Source organism: Coptis chinensis, chromosome 3, assembly GCF_015680905.1.
Source record: "Coptis chinensis isolate HL-2020 chromosome 3, ASM1568090v1, whole genome shotgun sequence".
In the NCBI taxonomy this organism is placed as follows: domain Eukaryota; kingdom Viridiplantae; phylum Streptophyta; class Magnoliopsida; order Ranunculales; family Ranunculaceae; genus Coptis; species Coptis chinensis.
The window spans coordinates 114923394-114943287 of NC_141458.1; the positions used below are offsets into that span (position 1 = coordinate 114923394).

Genomic DNA, 19894 nt, shown 5'->3' on the forward strand with positions numbered 1-19894 from the left:
GAACTTACAGACACAAGTCTCCCGTTTTCTATGCAGAGAGGACATTTATGCTCGTCAATGATAAATACCATGATCCACACTTCCTCCTTCATCACCCATATGTCACCTCAGGAACTGCAATCACAAATTCACAATCACTCATATTTCGTTTGTGGACTACTGTGAACATATTTATGAGCAGGTAGCACGCTTCAGAGAATCCATAATAGTCTTTTGGTATCCAGATAGAGAATTAGAATTGAAATCAAATATCGGATTATCCATTTGCACCGCCAGTTTGTTGTACACAGACTTTACACATAGTTTTTTCACATCTGGTTTATTTTCCAACTGTTGTCGATGTTCTAGATGTCTTGAGACCGTGATAACTCAGTTCTTGTCCTTGATCAAAAGCAATTCAACTTTGTTAACGATCTTAACTAAACAAGAGATTCATTCAGACGCACAAATCAATTGTGCGATGTGTGCTAGCTTTTTCCAATCTCATGTTCTTTTGAGAATGATATACATTTTACTCGACAAGCCTTTTCCAAGATGATTGTTGAGATATAATACCACATCCTGACAATCAGGGATGCCTGTAATGAGATTGCTAGGGCATATGGGATTCACTTGGCGATCATTAGAACGACATTTTAATAAACAAGCAGAAGTATTAATCAAATAATTAAACCACAACACCACCACCACAAGAATCAACATACAACTGAGTTTGCAAGACCATCTGCCTACAGTTTGCGCAATATCCAGGATTCTTAGACATCCAAACCAACGGAGAGGAAGTCATAAAATAGACTTAAAACTGTTGTGTCAGTAACCCAAGGCTTTATCTCAGATACTTTTTGGCTTTAGTATGAAGTGTTGTAAACCTTCATGGACTGAACCAATATTTAATTTATATCTAAGAAGAAGGGAAAAATGTGAAATAGCTTGCATAGCAGTGAAACAAGGCTATCTACTTGGCTATTTTTCTCTGACCCTATAAAAAACCGTCCTTAATAGCTTGGGTCACAATTCTCTGTATCTTCTAGCAGTCTTTTCTCCTTACTTTCTCCGCTGAGAGGACATTTAAGCTATATTTTGATCAAAACTCCCTCCTTCACCACACATGCTTCAACTAATTAGAAACTGTAATAACTACAAAATCTTGTATATTCTTTGTAGACTACTGGGATGCCATTAGTGCTTACATAAATAAATAACTCGCCACATAAATTCCAAATAAATCATGATCCTTCTATTATAAAAACTCGATATACAGGCCGATTCATTAAGTATTTGATTACTTTATGAGCAGGCATCTCACTTCAGAGTATTCGAAACTTTCAAAAGATATCCATCTGTACCGCTAGTTTGTTACTTTGTTCTACATAGGAACAGGCATGCATGTATGACCTGTTCACACAACTTTTGTAACTCTTTGTAAATTTTAATAGGGTGGTTATACTATTCCTCTTACCAAAAAAAAAAAAAAAAAAAAAAAAAAAAATTCTACCAGGGACTTTGGGCATATGGGATTTTGAAGTATTTGATTACTTTCCAACTGATGTTCTATCTATGAATTTAGGTACACATTCTAGAAGCACATCAAACAAACAATGAATAAATTCCTGCATTCAGAATAAACCATTTTGCCTCTACAGATGAAGATCCACAGAAGATTAGTTATAATGAGTGTCGGTCCAAAAAGTACAAGGTACTTTCGTACTTAGGTGAAAAAAAAAATGTTTAGGAAAAGGAACTCATCAGTCATCACATAAAAGATAAACTAAGGAGAAAAGGCACGCTAATGTTGAGTCCATTGGGTCCTAATTAGTAGAGTTCCTGAAGATAAAAACGAGGAGGATGAAAGAGAAGAAAGGTAGTTCTTGTGCGTGACTGGTGAAGCTGGATAATTGGTTCATAGGCTCATCGTTTATCATAACAGATGGGACTTCTTCATGGTGCTTAATCTGGCAGAGTCATGAATATAGGTTACTTGCAGGGGTGGCCTTGAGTTCTTGGGGATATAGCCTAGCTCTTAGTGTGTGTCCGGTGTCCCCCCTATCATAGAGATTTTAACGAAAAAAAAACTATTTATAGAGAGTTGATTTGGCGATAAAAGGAGGAGATTGACAAAGATTGGCAAAAACAAGAGGTGAATTGATAATTTGGAGAAGAAAAAAGTGGCTTTCTGCTGTTCTCTTTCTGTTTTGTGAACAAGCTAGTGCTTTTCTTTTTGAATTTTAGCCAAAAATGAGAAAATGTTAAAACTGTAGTAATAATCATCACTAAATTGGGGGCCTAGTTTTGGGCAAACAATTTGGCCCCCAGCTGCAACCCATCTCGGCTAGGGGTGTAATACGGGGCGGGTCGGATCAACTGCGGGTCAAATAGTGATGGGTCAGCTCGGGTGGGTCTAGGGGATACAAATCCAGTGGTCTCCGACGGGGCGGGTTGAAGTAGGGGTGTAATACGGGGCAGGGCGGGTTAACTGCGGGTCAAATAGTGATGGGTCGGGGCAGGACGGGTCTAGGGGATACAAATCCAGTGGTCCCCGACGGGGCAGGGCGGGGAGGGTTGAAGTGTCATGTCTTAGTACCATCACCCGGCCTGTTGGGTCAGCTTACGGGGTGGGTCTTGGGCTAGTCATCCGAGTCGGGTGAAAATTATCATTTTAACCCAATTTCACCCTAAAAAAACTTCCTAATTCTGCAAGTAATATATTTCTAATTCACAACATAGAGAAAAAAAATAGAATAAATCAATAAAAAATAAACAAAAATAAAAAAACTTGAACTTGAACCCAAAACTATATCTGTAAATTTGAAATTTTTTTTCTCGTGATTTACCATTTGTAAATTGATTGTTTTTCATAGCATGATAAAATGAAAATGGGAGTGAGGATCTATGGTACAAAAAAATAAAATATAATCTAAAAGAATTCAAAATTAATACAAGGATGAATGATTCATCTTCTCCAAAATTCGAAAGTTGAATTTGAACTTTTGATATTTGTCCAATGTTCAAACTTGAATATTTGAAATTGATGTTGAACTCATAAGTTTGTGTTCATATTTCCCAAATTCCTATAAAAGTTAAAATAAAATATAAACAAAATACAAAAATATTAGAGTTAGAGTCTTGAAATTGTGCGGGTCAACGGGGTTGGGTCAACGACTTTTGACACGGTGTGGGTCGGGCGGCTTGACGGGTCGGATTTGAGTATAAAACCTACACCCATAGCCCGACCGTATAAAAACTGTGCCTGGGCGGGGTGGGTCTATTTTCGGGTCGGTGCATGTTTGGGTGGTGGGTGAAGACCGGGTACCCTACCGGATGATGGGTCAATGGTTTTTTTTTACACTCCTAGATTGAAGTGCCATGTCTTAGTACCACCACCCAGCCTGTTGGGTCAGCTTACGGAGCGGGTTTCGGGTGGGTCATCCGGGTCGGGTGGAAATTGTCATTTAAACCCAATTTTACCAAAAATAAAATAAAAATAAAAATAAAATAAAGCTTTCTAATTCTGCAAGTAATATCTTTTCAATTCACAACATAGAGAAAATTAATAGAATCAATCAATGAAAAATAAACAAAAATGAAAAACTATAACTTGAACCCAAAACCATATATATTTGAAAATTTGAAACTTCTTTATCGTGATTTACCATTTGTAAATTGATTATCTTCCATAGCAAGATAAAATGAAGATGGGAGGGTCTATGGTACAAAATAATAAAATATAAACTAAAAGAATTTAAAATTAATACAAAGATGAATGATTCATCTTCTCCAAAATTCAAAAGTTGAATTTGAACTATTGATATTTGCCCATGTTCAAACTTGAACATTTGAAATTAATGCTGAACTCATAAGTTTGTGTTCATATCTTTCAAATTTCTATAAAAGTTAAAAGAAAATATAAACAAAATACAAAAATATTGAAGTTAGAGTCTTGAAACAGTGCGGGTCAACGGCTTATGCCACGGTGTGGGTTGGGCGGCTCAATGGGTCGGATTTGAGCATAAAACCTATACCCATAGCCCGACCGCATAGAAACGGTGGCGGAGCGAAATGGGTCTATTTTTGGGTTGGTGCGGATTTGGATTGCGGGTGAAGACTGGATGCCCTACCAGGTGATGGGTCAAGTGGTCAACTGTTTTTTTTTACACTCCTAATCTCGGCTACCCTCAAAGCCGCCCCTGGTTACTTGTGCCACTGTCACTGGAAGTTTCTTCTTTCCTACATCCAGATCAATATAGATTATTACATTTCTTACCGCAAAAAAGAAAAACAGAAGTAAAAGTACAAATTAATTGTGAAGTGGCAAAATATAAAATTCAATCAGTCACAGCCAGTTATAATAAGAGAATACAGAGGAAAAAAAAAACTGTATGCATGTATTGTTGCGTTAAATAATTCCATGATTGAGCTAGTATTGAATTCTTCGTCCTTGAGACTTAACGACAACCAATTTTAAATTTTGGACAAAAGCTTGATATAAAGCGTGAACTCTACAAGCCATGTAACCAAGAGAACATTACAAATAAGAAAAAATCAAGATAAAGAAGTACCATGCAAGAGTGGAACAATGCTCTTCATGTTGGGGGTTATACTAATACCAATTGATTCCCCACTACACAGATAACTTGTATATGAACTCAATTCAACTCCGGACAAAATCTAAATATCAACTACAACCTATACTAACATGCCCAACTCACTAAACAACTATTAATAACAGATAATAATGTAAAACAGTAAAAGCAAACCACAACACAAAGATTTACCGTGGTTCGGCCAATGATGCCTACTTCCACAAGAGCCAGTTCTTTATAAAGTGGGAAGGAAGATTACAATCTCTCCTTTTCAGTCTCTCACCTTACTAGATCACTCTTATCTCTTTACAGGGTTGTATCTCTGTAAAGGATATCTCTCAATCTTGATAGCTTTCAAGGTTGGGTTTCTCTCTTTATTTTTTGGTATGGATTCCAATCCTCCTCACTTGTTAGGTTAGATTTTCCAAAACCTTGATTTTTGGTTTTTATCTCCAAAAACCAAATTTTGGCGAATCTTGTAGCAAAAGCCCACGAATTAGACACGGCGCGCGGCGCTTCTCTTGAGCTGGCTTCTTCAATCTTGGAGTCCGAGCTGGTCGCTTTAGCATATCTTGGAACTCGGCGCCGAGAGTCGCCTATCGGCGGCGTGCTCTGACATGTGCGATGCCGAATTCGCCCCATTTCTCTCCAGCTCTGTTTTCTCTCCTCATGTGAGGGATAACTCCAACAATCTCCCCTTCCCGAACAGTGAGGGGAATACCTCCATGCAATTTTCAAATCAACATGAGGAGTATGCTACCATTCCGGTGGTAGCACAACAAATATCAAACTTACCTTTCGGTAAGACTTTGGTCATCATATCCGACCCGTTCTTCTCGATACACAAATGCTTGTCTTCGAGTACTTCTCTAATCCAATGATAACGCACGTGTATGTGCTTGGATCTAGAATGAAAACTCGGATTCTTGTTCAAGTGGATGGCGCCTCGATCATCACATAGAATTACAAACTGTTTTACGCTTTAGCCCTAGTTCGTCGAAGAACCTCTTCATCCATAGCATCTCTTTGCAACACTTTCGGTGGCTGCAATATATCGCGGCTTACGTAGTGGAGAGGGCAACACACTTTTGCAACTTAGATTGCCAAGAAACCGCTCCCCCGCAAAATAACCGGATAACTTAGGAGGTGGACTTCATCAAGTCAACATCACCTGCCATGTCTGCATTAGTGTAGCCTTCAAGTAAGGGCTTACTTCCACCAAAACACAAACATGATTTTGAAGTGCCTTGGAGATATCTCAATATCCACTTAACACCTTCCCAATGTTTTTACCGGATTTTGTGAAATCGCTTACAACCCCAACGGCGAAAGCAATATCCGGTCTAGTACACACCATGACATACATCAAACTGCCCACTGCGGATGCATAAGGAATCTTTCCCATCTGACTCTGCTCATATATGCTCACCCTTTGGACACACCTCTTTGGTCATGGAATCTGGCCACCAGCGATTAACCGACTAGCTTCGCTTGATCCATGTTGAATCTCTTCAACACCTTCAATGTAGCTTTCTTGAGAAAGCCACAACTTCCCACTCTTTTTCGTCACGGTGATCCCATCCCAGTATATCTGCTTTGCTTGACCCAAATCCTTCATCTCAAAGGACTTACTCAAGTCTTTCTTCAGTTTGGATATCTTGTTGATGTTTGGGCCAACTATCAACATATCATCCACATACAGCAATAGCACTATGAAATCCCCATCTGGAAATCTCTGAACAAACGCACAATGATCGGAAGCAGACTTCTTGTATCCTTGCTTCGCCATAATGGAGTCAAACTTTATGTATCACTGTCTCGGTGCTTGCTTCAACCCATACAAGCTCTTTATCAGCTTGCATACTAGGTGCTCCTTGCCTTTGACCTCAAACCCCTCTGGCTGGTCCATGTAGACATCTTCTTCAAGGTCTCCATGAAGAAAAGCTGTCTTAACATCTAGCTGCTCAACCTCTAGGTTCATACTTGCGGCCATACCCAATACCACCCGGATAGAAGTCATCTTCACTACAGGAGAGAAAATCTCATCAAAGTCAATCCCTTTCCTTTGACCGAATCCTTTCACAACAAGGCGAGCTTTGTGCCTTGGGTGAGGATTGTTCTCCTCATGCTTGACTTTGTATATCCACTTATTCTTGAGAACTTTTCTCCCTGTGGGTTTCTCAACTAACTTCATAAGTGTGATTCTTATGCAAAGAATCCATCTCGTCATGCATGGCCTTCAACCACTTTTCTTTTATGCGTACCTTCAAGTGCCTCTTGATAGTACATAGGTTCTCCACCATCCGATAGTAGCGCGTGACGCGTGTGTGGTGGATACACAGTTGAAGCTAGTCTCCCTCTGTCGGACCTCCTTGCCCCATCTGCCGGTGCCTCGGGAGGATGCACTTCGCTTTGCTCTCGGTGGTGGTTCATGCATCTCATCTGCATCTTCTATACCAATAGGTTCTATCCCATCATGAGCAATAGGATTCTCATCATGAGCTTCAAACTCATGGTTCTCTGCATTCTCAATGCCTTACGCGACGACGTTCCACGGTAGGAACTTCGGGTTGAATTAACAAGATCATTGGTGAAAGCACGTAGCTTCTCACCCTCCTCCTCAAAGTCTGCTATGGTTTGGTCTTCTAAGAACACAACATCTCGACCGGATTACCTTCTTGTTAATCGGATCATAGAGTTTGTAACCAAACTTTTCATCTCCATAACCCGAGAAAAATGCAATGCTTGGCTTTGTCATCAAGCTTGGATCTCTCATCCTTCGGAATATGCACAAATGCCCTGCACCCAAATACCCTAAAGTATCTATAATCAACATCTCTGCTGACCATACTCTCTCGGATAATCACTATTCGGAGGCTTTGCGATGTGACAAAGTTGATCACATGCACGCGGTATGCGCATTGCTTCTACCTAGTAGCTTCTAGGTAGCTTAGAGTGAGATAGCATGCATCTCATCCTCTCTACAATGGTGCGGTTCATTCTCTCGATATTCCATTACATTTGCGGTGTCTTGGGAACGGTGCGCTCATGACGAATCCCATGACTCGGCAATACTCTTCAAATGGCCCAATGTACTCACCCCCATTATCCGGCGAATACACTTCAACAACTTCCGATCTCTCTTTCCACCATCTTTGTGGAATTTCTCAAACACGCCAAGTACTTCATCCTTGGTCTTCGGACTATAGGCCCATATCTTTCTTGGCGCATCATCAATGAATGTCAAGAAGTACGAAACTCCACGGTGGGACTTCACTCTCATAGGACCACATAAGTGCGTGTGCACTAGTTCAAGGGCGGTGTCCTTTACGTGAGACGGGAATCTTTGGAAAGACACTCGTGTTGCTTTCCTACCAAACAAACAGTGAGTACATGTATCTAAATGTGTACCTTTAATGTCTGGCACGGCTTTTTGCTTAGCAAGAACTTCCATCCCTTTTATGCCCATGTGACACAGTCTCTTGTGCCACAGTTCAGATGAAGCTTCTTCTTACGCATTCGCTTTTGCTTTACACAAACTTTGTGTTTTGTAAAGAGAGCAAGTTTTCTTTCCTCGGCTGCTACAATGGAACCCTGCTTTCGGTTTCCATACCCGTTACCAAAGCGAGTTTACAAAGCCATCGTCATCTAATTTCCGGCCGAAAATTAGGCTTAACGTATGTCAGGGACATGTCGTACATCCTTGAGTGTCAAGGTGTAGCCAACATTGGTTTCTATATGAACATCTCCAATGCCTATAATCTTTGAGACTCCACTGTTACCCATCCTTACTTCACCATATTCACCACAGCTATAGGTAGTGAAGAATCTCTGTCGCGGTGTGGCGTGATAGGATGCTCAGTATCTATTACCCACTCGTATCGACATGAGGTACTAAGACAAAGACACACCCAATCGACATAATTCCCACTAGGTCGCCGACTAGTGCGGTCGTATCTCTGCTTGTGTTTCCGTTCCTCTGCACCATGTCTTCATGTACCACGGTTGTTCTTCTCATCCCTCTTCGTGATTCTCGCGACTCATATCTGAAGTGGCCTTTGGTGGCACAATAGTAACATTGCCCTCTGCCTTAGAAGTTCTAGCTTCACCCCTAGATTTATTTACGTCATCACCTCTAGAGAGAGATGGTTTTCGTTTCGACCTCTCCCCGTTTCTCGTGAAAAGGATCTACGAGTGAGAGGAGCTGCTTCTTCCACTCCTTCTAGTCTCCTCATTCAACAAAGACATGGTAGCCATTTCCATGGTAACAATTCCATCCTTGGTCGCTCCATGTAGGGAAGCTGCTAATGTCTCCCAACTTTCGGTAGAGAGCCTAATAGAAACAAAGCCTCAACTTCGTCTCCCAAATTGATCTTCATCAAATGCATCGATTGATGATATTCGTACTTCATTAAGATGCTTTCGGACATTGAAGAACCTTCTTGGTACTTCGCGGTGCGCAAACTTCTTAACGACTAGCACTTTGTTTCCACCCGACTTCCCTCTCATCTGGTCTCGAAGTTTCTTCCTGGTGAAGGTCAGTAGTCTCTTGGGACACATGGTGAAAGACACCATTGTCAATCCACTGTCGAATGTATCCATCGGCTTTTTCGTCAAGCTTTTTCCCTTTCGGCCTCATCGGTTTTTCCGGTCTTACTCCCTCATTCTCAATGGGAAGTGCCAAGTCCTTGCGGTATAGCAAGTCTTCCATCTTGGCTTTCCAGATGGTGTAGTTCTTCCTATTCAGACTCATCATACGAGTGTTCACGGAATGGTCCATCTCTACAAGTTATTTAACCTCAAATCTTCTCTCAGAAATTTCGTCAAACACCTTCTGACCAAGATTCGGATAACACCCTAGGCTATTCTAACCTGGCTCTTATACCACTTGTTGGGGGTTATACCAATACCAATCGATTCCCCACTACACAGATAACTTGTATATGAACTCAATTCAACTCCGGACAAAATCTAAATATCAACTACAACCTATACTAACATGCTTCAAACTGGAAGAACATTTTCTTGACTCTTGCAGGAAGGCTACAACTGATACACTCAGTACTAACATCATTTCATAACTACTGGGCAAAGACATTCATCTTGCCTATGGGGGTCATGGACAAGGTGTCCAAGATTACTAATAGGTTCCTGTGGGCTAGTCCTTCTATGGAGAAAAAGATACACAAAGCAAGCCATAGTACTATAAGATACAGTAAGAGTGAAGGAGGACTGAATATAGTGGATCCTAAAGTGTGGAATGTGGCAGCATATTGTGGTCTGATTTATAAGATTGCAAGTAAAGATGAAACTCTGTGGGTCAAGTGGATGTGGGAGTACCAGGTGAGAGGCAAAGAGTTCTGGACAATGAAAATTCCTTCAGATTGTTCTTGGGTGTGGAGATCAATTCTCAAGCACAGGAAAGAAGCTGTCAAGTTCATTAAGTATGTGATAGTAAATGGTGAGACTACAAGCCTTTGGCACCAACCTTGGTGTTCAAAGCAGCTATTGTTAATGAATCCATAAGCTAATAGGTTGCTACAATTGCCTGATGAAGCAAAAGTGTCCGAACTGATCAGTGATAGGCAATGGAATAGTAGAGTACATGATCTTCCAAATGGAGAGCTCAAGAATGCTATTTTGGGTACAGAGATACAGGACATGCTGGAACAAGACTTCATAGTGTGGACAGAAACTCCTACAGGACAATTCTCTACAAAATCTGCATACATGACACTCAAGAAAATCAGAGAAAAAGTTAAGTGGTATCGACTTGTCTGGGGGAAACTTACAGTCCCAAAGCACTCCTTTATAGCATGGCAACTGTTTAGTGGCAGCCTCTCCACTCAGGATAGGCTTATAAAGAAAAATATTCTTCACCATTCACAATGTTGCCTGTGCATGCAGGAAAGGGAGAACTCTCACCACCTATTCTTTGATTGCGCATACACTAAAGTAATATGGGCTGAAATCAAAAGAAAGCTTGGCCTCAATCCGATGGTGATGGAATCAAATCAAGAGTGGTACTACATTATGAGAGAGACAAGAACAAACTCAACAGGAGCAGAGATCATTAGAGCTATGACATGTGCAACAATATACAACATTTGGAATGAGAGAAATAGCCGCAGATTCAGAGGAAAGAAACACCAAGCTAATCAGGTAGCTGGTGATGTGATGAAAAAAATGAAACTCTACCTACAACAAGTTCTCAAGAGTGTTACTGAAACAAACGAAACAAGAAGAATGTTGGACTGCTTGGGTTTGCAACCTGGATGGACTCAACAAACTGTGACTCAATGTCAATGGCAGAAGCCTTTAACCACAATGCTCAACCCCGATGGTACAATGCAACCACAAAGCACAGGATATGGAGGACTGATCAGAGACAAGGATGGTAATGTTCTGATGACATATAATGGGAGCTCTAACAAGAGGTCCATTCTATTCCAGGAACTACTAGGCATTCTGGAAGGACTAAGAGCAGCAGAGATGATAGGCATAGACCGAATTGAGATAAATTCAGATTCACTGAGGGCTGTCAGTATCATCAATGGAGCAGAAACTAGTCCTTGGTTCTGTAGAAATGTGTGTGCGGCCATCAGAAAGCAGATGTCAAAGTTCCAGAAGGTAGAGACAAGTCATATATTCAGAGAAACGAATCGAGCAGCTGACTTCCTTGCCAAGTCATGTAATATGAGTGATCAAACAATTATCTATAGTATAGGACCTTACCCTAAGCTCCTAAGTGAAATATTAGCTGATGATGCTAATGGAGTTGTATACTACAGATATTGAAATAGTGCAGGTCGAGGTCTGCCTAACCTCTAACTGATTCAAAAAAAAAAAAAAACATGCCCAACTCGCTAAACAACTATTAACAACAGATAATAATGTAAAGCAGTAAAAGCAAACCACAACACAAAGATTTACCGTGGTTCGGCCAATGATGCCTACTTCCACAAGAGCCAGTTCTTTATAAAGTGGGAAGGAAGATTACAATCTCTCCTTTTCAGTCTCTCACCTTACTAGATCACTCTTATCTCTTTACAGGGTTGTATCTCTGTAAAGGATATATCTCAATCTTGATAGCTTTCAAGATTGGGTTTCTCTCTTTGTTTTTTGGTATGGATTCCAATCCTCCTCACTTGTTAGGTTAGATTTTCCAAAACCTTGATTTTTGGTTTTTATCTCCAAAAACCAAATTTTGCGGGTACTGTAGCAAAAGCCCACGAAATTAGACTGGCGCTGGCGGCGCCTCTTTTAAGCCGCAGGAAGCGCTCAACGATACTAGAGTCCGGCCGGTCGCTTCTAGCATTGGAACTCGAGCGAAAAGTCTCTATCCGGCTGGCGCTTCGACATGTCGCGATGCCGAATTCGCCCCGTTTATCTCCAGCTCTGTTTTCTCTCCTCATGTGAGGGATAACTCCAACACTCCACGAATGCACATCACAGTAGAACAAGGCTCTCCACGAATGTAGTTCCCTGTTGAAAAATATGTGGGATATTACCCTTAGTCTCGACATCCCTTATCCTTTGGTGTTTAGGATCATAGAAACAAATAGTTTCCTGCCATTGCGCTGCAGCACAATTTCTCTACTCATTGTAACACTGAGAGGATGTGTACGATGTTCGATTGTATACAGCTTGATCCAGGACTCCCTTACACCATACTCTTTCATAACCCATACTTCATTACAGATATCATTCTCACGAAGGATACAGATGGACTCCTTTAACACTGAGATACTGGTCCTAGCATTCTAAGGGGCACCCACACCAGCTCATATGGATGGGCTCATACTCCTCATAGTGAGGTAGCTGAAACTCACTAAATTTTTTACCCACAACATCGAAAGCAATGACAATATCAGGCCTATTTTTAATGATTCGTCTCCAACACAGCGTGACAGCGAACCCCTAACCAATGAAGAGCACCACCAAAGAAGAGTACCCCTTTATTTTCTCGACATATACGGTAACAGGTGTTTTGCATCCTTGTCCATGAATTTTCTATCAATGAGTAGACTTCCACCTGGGAATGACCCTTGTAGAAGCAAGGCCCAAAATATCGAATTCAGTGAATATTTCGATATATCCAAAAATTGATATATATCGGAAATATAAGAAATATCAGAGATATTTATTTTTTTGTTGACTAGTCAAAATTTTGTTTTGTATGTCAATATATCGAAAATATCATCGATTATATCGGAAATATTGTCAATATATCGGTCAAAGTCAACAACATTTAGTCAAAGTCAACAATATTGGTCAAAGTCAACAATTTATATAAGATATATAGTATATATTGGTCGATATATATCGTTATATCAGAAATTGCGATATATATTGGGAAAAAAGGATTCAATATTCGGTTGAGATATATCGAATATTTTCATGTCGGTGTACCAAAAAACTGATATATATCGACGATATCTCAGATATATCGGTGATATTTTGGGCATTGTGTAAAACACAACTCTTACAATGACATAGTCCTTTGCATCTAAATTGTAAGCCAAGCCTATTGTAATGCATATGCATCTTAACTGTTTAGGCTGGATTGTATCTGATGTCTACCTGAGGTAAAATCATGCGTCTGTTAGGGTTTATACAAATCCCAATCGGTTCCCCACTATACAGATAATTTGTATTTGAACACAATTCAATTCTAGACAACAATCTCAATATTCCCTACAACCAAACTAACATGCCCAACTCGCTAAACAACTATTAACAATAGATAATAATGTAAAACAGTAAAAACAAACCACAACACAAAGATATACCGTGGTTTGGCCAATGGTGTCTACTTCCACAAGAGCTAATACTTTTATAAAGTGGGAAGGAAGATTACAATCACTCTTTGCAGCCTCTCACCTTACTAGATCACTTCTTTCTCTTTACAAGCTTGTATCTCTGTAAAGGTTATCTCTCAATCTTGATTGCTTTCAAGATTGGGTTTCCTCTTTGTGTGCTGTGTATTTTCGTGTCTCAACATGTGTTTGGTTTTACCAAAAACCCAAACCTTATAGTGCAAACTCGCGGTTCACAAAAAATAGAATTTGCCGAAAATAGGCAAGGGCGCGGGGCGCGCCTTGGGCAAGGCCAAGTCGAATGTGGGTCGCACTGAAAGTATTGGAGGTTGACCAAGGCATGGGCGCGTGGCGCGCCTTGAGCAAGACTGATTGGAGCGTGGGGCGTGCTCATGCTTCTCCATGCAGGATAAACTCCTTTTCTCCTCATGTGACAGATAACTCCAACAGTGTCTTCTAGTGGACGGGTTCCATAAGCATATGGTGTTACTGTCAACACTAAAGCATACAAGTCCATTGCAAGAGCTAAGATTCCCGATTTGATTCGTACTAGAAATTGAAATAACAGATGGATAACTGTCTAGTAAGTATATGTAGGGACTTCCTTTCAGTAATTTATAATCATTGTTTTCATGCGATCGCTTGAGATGCAGCTCAATAGATTGAGGGTCACTAATTAACTTACACCAAGCTTTGCATACGCACCCGAACTGTAGAAGAGATCTAATTGGTACTCTTGAGAGTATATCTTCAATGACCTCATCTAGAAGCACCTTGTTTACAGGACTCAGAAAGGAAAATTGCATGTAAGAATATAGATGCCGAAAAAACAAATACATGGGAAAATTATTGCAAACGCGCTTCACCATGACTAAAAACCCAAACAATGTGTTCTTAGGCAGAGAAATAATTCAACAAAATGTGAAAAGATATATACAACAGCTTGGATTGGAATACCAGCGTAGAAACTGTGAGAAGAATTGATCTCAAGCTCCATATGTGTAGGGAAGAATTGATACGTGTCTATCTATATCACTTCCTTATTATTATCATTATTTACAATAAGTCATCTAGCAGCAGTTATGTAACTCCTAGAGTTTAGGAGTATTTGAAGTTGTTGAGTCCTAGTTGAAGTAAACTTAGTAGTGGGAGACCTAGTCTTCTGGAAGTGAATGTTGTAACTTCTTTTCCTTATTGGGTGGGTTGAGTACGCTAGATATTGTAATCAAGGCCTATATAAGAAAAGACAAGTCATGAATAAATAAACAAGTTATCATCTAATATCTTTTAGCACACTGTGTTAACCGGAGGTCAAGGCTCCTCAATAAGCCTCTATCCATTTTCTATCTTAATTCTCTTATTACACCATAGGTCCTATCAAAACCAAGAAGAACAACCCTCAGTACATACCAAATTGGTATCAGAGCTTAGGGATGGACCAGCGGGTAGAGCACTTAGAGCAAGCTATGGATAAGCTTTCAACTGGCCAATCGGATCTCATGAACCGAATGAACGAAATGTTTGATAAATTGGATGCTCGTATGGATAGAATGTCTGTTCAGCCTACTAAAGAAGTTGGAGAAAATTCCCAGTTACCAGCTCGAGTTTCCATTGGGCGGAATGGTGAGTATGGAAGAAATGGTAGTTCCCAATACAATGGGTCAAACAATTCATACGCGCCGAAGTTTGTGAAGTTGGATTTTCCGCGTTACAACGGTGAAGACGACCCAAGCAGCTGGTTATACAGGGTGAAGGAGTTTTTTCATATGAATCACATTCCTCTAGAAGACCGTGTGTCACTGGCAGCTTTCCATTTTGAGGGTCCTGCTCAACTGTGGTACCAAATTTTGAAGGAGGAGATGACAGTCATAACATGGGAAGACTTCGAACTAGTTGTGTTTATTCGCTATGGTCCCAATCCATTTAGCGACTTTTTCGGCGACCTGGCTAAATTACAGCAAGTTGGATCTGTACGAGAATATCAAGCTCAGTTTGAGCAATTGCTTGCAAAGGTTGGGCATCTTCCGCAGGAACGACAAGTGAGTTGCTTTGTTAGTGGGTTGCGTCCTTCGATTAGAACCGATGTTCAAGCTGCAAGACCGAACTCATATTCTACAGCAATTGGGTTGGCCCGTTTGTATGAAGCACGAGATTCATCACAGCGGCGACCGGTACCAACAGGGGAATCAAAGCGAATTTTTTTATCTAGCAGAGACACTGCAAGCAGCGGTGCTAGTATTCCGGTTCGGCGATTATCACAAGCTGAATTACAAGAGCGGCGTACTAAGGGGTTGTGCTATAATTGTAATGAGAAATTTGTTCCGGGGCATCGATGCAAGAAGTTATTTGTGATAGAAGGTTGCTATGATGAAGAAGACGGTGATATAATTATGAATGAGGACAACACTATTCATGAAGTCTTGAGCGAGTTGCCTGAGATTTCTTTGCATGCAATTTCGGGTTCCCGGGCACCAGAAACAATGCGGATAAAGGGTGGCATTGGGTATGTGTCGACTATTGTTTTGGTAGATTCAGGAAGTACTCATAATTTTATTAGTGAAACTCTTGCTAGCAAGGTAGGCCTACAGCCTGAACGAGGAGGAAAATTTGACGTTGTAGTGGCTTCTGGTGATAAATTATCCAGTAAAGGTAAGTGCACAAACGTTAAGTTAAATTTGCAAGGAGTACCTTTATTTGTGGATTTTTATTTGCTTCCACTAGAAGGCTATGATATTGTGTTAGGCACTCAGTGGCTGCGTACACTTGGTCCTATTCTGTGGGATTTCACAAAATTACAAATGAAGTTTAAGGTAGCAGACAAAGAAATACTCTTGCAAGGTGTAAATCCTCCAGCTAATAAACTACTTGGAGACTTACGGTTTTGCCATGAAGCAAAGCAGTGCAAGAAGGGAGTATTGCTTCAATTATACTCAATCGGAACTCCAGTTCCTAAGCTTAAGGTTGGCTATCACCCTCCACAATTGCAGCATATTTTGATGGCATTTCAGGATGTATTTGATGAGCCGAAGGGCTTACCACCTCCACGAAAACAAGATCACAGAATTCCCTTGATGGCAGGTAGTGAACCAGTCTGTGTCAGGCCTTATCGATATCCGCATTATCAGAAAACAGAAATAGAGAGGCTAGTGGTCGAGATGCTCTCTACAGGTGTAATCAAAACCAGCAATAGTCCTTATTATTCACCAGTTATTTTGGTAAAAAAACATGATGGGTCGTGGCGCATGTGTGTTGACTATCGTGCTTTGAACAAGCTCACAATCAAGGATCGGTTTCCTATACCGGTAATTGATGAATTATTAGATGAGCTACATGGGGCAAAGATATTTACAACGCTTAATCTCCGAAGCGGTTATTATCAAATTCGATTGGTAGCTGATGACACATCAAAGACTGCCTTTCGAACTCATCATGGTCATTACGAATTCTTAGTAATGCCATTCGGGTTGTCCAATGCACCGTCCACATTCCAAGCTTTGATGAATGAGGTATTTCAAGATCATTTGAGAAAATTCATTCTAGTATTTTTTGATGATATCCTTATATATAGTAAGTCTTGGGAGGAGCATTTTCAGCATTTACAGATTGCATTGGCTATAATAAGATCCCACAGGTTGTTTGTTAAAAGAGAGAAGTGCCAATTCGGTCAAAGTGAGGTGCATTACCTCGGTTATATAATTACTGCTACCGGTGTCGCGGTGGATTCCGACAAAGTTGCGATGATGAAAACCTGGCCCAAACCATCCGCCTAAGGCATTAAGAGGCTTCCTTGGGTTGGTTGGTTACTATCGCAAGTTCGTCCAAAACCCGGTAAGATCGCCGGTCCACTTACCAAAAATGTTGAAGGACTCTTTTGTATGGACACCGATTCTTTGAAGAAGCATTTGCACGCTTAAAAGAAGCCATGACAAAAGCTCCGGTATTAGCTTTTTCGACCGCCAACCGGTTTGTAGTCGAGTGTGATGCTAGTGGTTCGGTGTTGGTGTTGTTCTAATGCAAGACCGACCTATAGCATTTTACAGTCATGCATTACAGGGGAAAGAATTTGTTGATGTCGACTTATGAGAAGGAGATGTTAGCATTTAATGCTTGGTACCAAAAGTGGCGTCCATATTTATTAGGGCCAGTTCATCGTTGGCCCGATCAAGAAAGCTTGAAATATTTGTGGTCCCAAGGAATTATTACAAGAGCTTCGAAAGCGATGGTTGTACAAACCGATGGGATTTGATTTTGTTATTGAATACAAAAAAGGAAAGGAAAATACTGATGGCGGATGCTCTTTCTAGAAGAAATGGTTTTGCACAAGATGAGAAGAACAAAAGTGAACTTGCAGCTATTACTTTCGTCCCGTTCCTCACTAGTTAGAAGCTATCAAAGAGGAAGTAAAGACTGATTCCGTATTGCAAAACCTCATTCAACGATCAATGATGATGACGGTAGGACCATGGAAATTTCAAGTGGAGTTATTTTTTTTAAAGAGAGAATTTATCTACCGAAAATTCTTCTTTACTTAATGATATCCTAGGACGGTTTCACAACAATTACCCATGAAGGCTATCAAAAACTCTACAAAGAGTTTGAGCTACTTTTATTGGAAAGGAATGAGGCGACATATTCGGGGATTCATCTTTTGCTTGTGATGTTTGTCAACGCCACAAATCGAACAACTTGCTCCAAAGGTTGCTTGACCACTTCCTATTCCAAATCGGGTATGGGAGGACATCTCTATGGATTTCATTAATGGTCGCCTATTTCTAATGGGAAAACTACTATTCTAGTAGTTGTTGATAAATTTGTCCAAATATGCACACTTTCTTCCTTTGTCACATCTGTACCGCGGCAATTGGTGTTGCACGAGTTTTCTTTGATAATATTTTCAAAGCTGCATGGTATGCCACGGACGGTTATTGTGTGATAGGGATCCAACATTCACAAGTATCTTTTGGTCGAGTTATTTAAAAGCGGAATGGAACTGATTTTAATTATAGTTCAAAGCATACCACCCTCAAAACCGATGGTCAAAGCGAAGTGGTGAACCGAACGGTGGAGATGTACTTGCGATGCTTCACAAGTTCTCAGCCCCGCGAGTGGATTAAATGGTTATCATGGGCTGAGTATTGCTATAATACTAGTTGGCACTCGGCTATTAAAACTACTCCTTTCCAAGTTGTTTATGGCCGACCACCACCCACTTTACTGTCATACATTCCGGGAATGACTGTTGTTGATTCTGTGGAAAGACAACTGATGGATCGAGATCAGATTATTAAAGATTTGCAGACTACTCTGAAGGAAGCCCAATCCCGCATGAAAAAGATTTATGATCGTCACCACACAGATAGAGAGTTTGTAGAAGGAGACTGGGTTTACCTAAAGTTTCAACCATATCATCAAACATCACTGTCCATGCGGAAAAATCTCAAACTTTCTCCTAAGTACTACGGTCCTTTCAAAGTATTAAAAAAAATTGGAGCAGTTGCTTACAAGTTGGAACTTCCGACAGGTACCCGAATTCATCCAGTGTTCCATGTTTCCTTGCTGAAGAAAAAAATTGGGGAAAACATTTCGTCCAAACTAAACTTCCTATTGCACAAAGTCCCTGCAAAATACTCTTTACCCCAAGCCACAAGCAATTTTGGATTATCTAAAAAGCGCAAGAAGAAGAAGGAGATTCTAATTCATTGGCGGGGGTTATCTCTCCAGCCAGAAGCTACTTGGGAAGATTTTGATACACTCTGAGAACCGGTTTCGATCTTGGCCTTGAGGACAAGGCCGTTTTTTGAGGACAAGGGAGTTGATACGTGTCTATCTATATCACTTCCTTATTATTATCATTATTTACAATAAGTCATCTAGCAGCAGTTATGTAACTCCTAGAGTTTAGGAGTATTTGAAGTTGTTGAGTCCTAGTTGAAGTAAACTTAGTAGTGGGAGACCTAGTCTTCTGGAAGTGAACGTTGTAACTTCTTTTCCTTATTGGGTGGGTTGAGTACGCTAGATATTGTAATCAAGGCCTATATAAGAAAAGGCAAGTCATGAATAAATAAACAAGTTATCATCTAATATCTTTTAGCACACTGTGTTAACCGGAGGTCAAGGCTCCTCAATAAGCCTCTATCCATTTTCTATCTTAATTCTCTTATTACACCATAGGTCCTATCAAAACCAAGAAGAACAACCCTCAGTACATACCAAGAATGCTCGTGAGCTGTGAAAAGAAAATGACTTCAAATTGACTTTGAAATTTTAGAATCCTATATATATAAAGCTAGGATTGTTTACCTAAAAAGTCATACATGATATACAAGAGAGAAAACCAATTTTGAGAGCAACTAAAATTGAGAGAAAATCATTGCAAAGAGATAAAATTTGTAAAGAGAGATTAGTGAAGAGAGACTTAGTTAAGTTTGGAGAGACTTGAGAGGAGTGATTGTAATATTTATTCCCACACTTATAAAATGATTTGCTCTTGTGGAA

At 40.3% G+C, this 19894-nt stretch overlaps 3 protein-coding genes across 3 annotated transcripts; all 3 read left to right on the plus strand.

Annotated features, from left to right (window-relative positions):
* Nucleotides 1-9689: 9689 nt before the first annotated feature.
* LOC147513260 (uncharacterized) lies at nt 9690-11378 on the plus strand. The gene is made up of 2 exons (XM_086598888.1): nt 9690-10024; nt 10115-11378. The coding sequence occupies exons 1-2, from the start codon at nt 9690-9692 to the stop codon at nt 11376-11378; spliced, it is 1599 nt and encodes a 532-aa protein (XP_086455014.1).
* A 3120-nt stretch (nt 11379-14498) lies between these two features.
* On the plus strand, nt 14499-17169 carry LOC147513261 (uncharacterized). The gene has a single exon (XM_086598889.1). It carries the CDS (start codon nt 14833-14835, stop codon nt 17167-17169), a length of 2337 nt encoding a protein of 778 aa, XP_086455015.1. The 5' UTR covers nt 14499-14832.
* Nucleotides 17170-18631: 1462 nt separating this feature from the next.
* LOC147513262 (uncharacterized) lies at nt 18632-19156 on the plus strand. The gene has a single exon (XM_086598890.1). The coding sequence runs from the start codon at nt 18632-18634 to the stop codon at nt 19154-19156; it is 525 nt and encodes a 174-aa protein (XP_086455016.1).
* The last annotated feature ends 738 nt before the right edge of the window (nt 19157-19894 follow it).

What these genes read in the sequence shown, in the direction of transcription:
- LOC147513262 (XM_086598890.1), top strand. Translation starts at nt 18,632, where the DNA reads ATGACTGTTGTTGATTCTGTGGAAAGACAACTGATGGATCGAGATCAG.
- LOC147513260 (XM_086598888.1), top strand. Translation starts at nt 9,690, where the DNA reads ATGGGGGTCATGGACAAGGTGTCCAAGATTACTAATAGGTTCCTGTGG. An exon ending in GAAGCTGTCAAGTTCATTAA is followed by an intron (nt 10,025 to 10,114) that starts GTATGTGATAGT and finishes ATAAGCTAATAG; the next exon opens with GTTGCTACAATTGCCTGATG.
- LOC147513261 (XM_086598889.1), top strand. Translation starts at nt 14,833, where the DNA reads ATGGACCAGCGGGTAGAGCACTTAGAGCAAGCTATGGATAAGCTTTCA.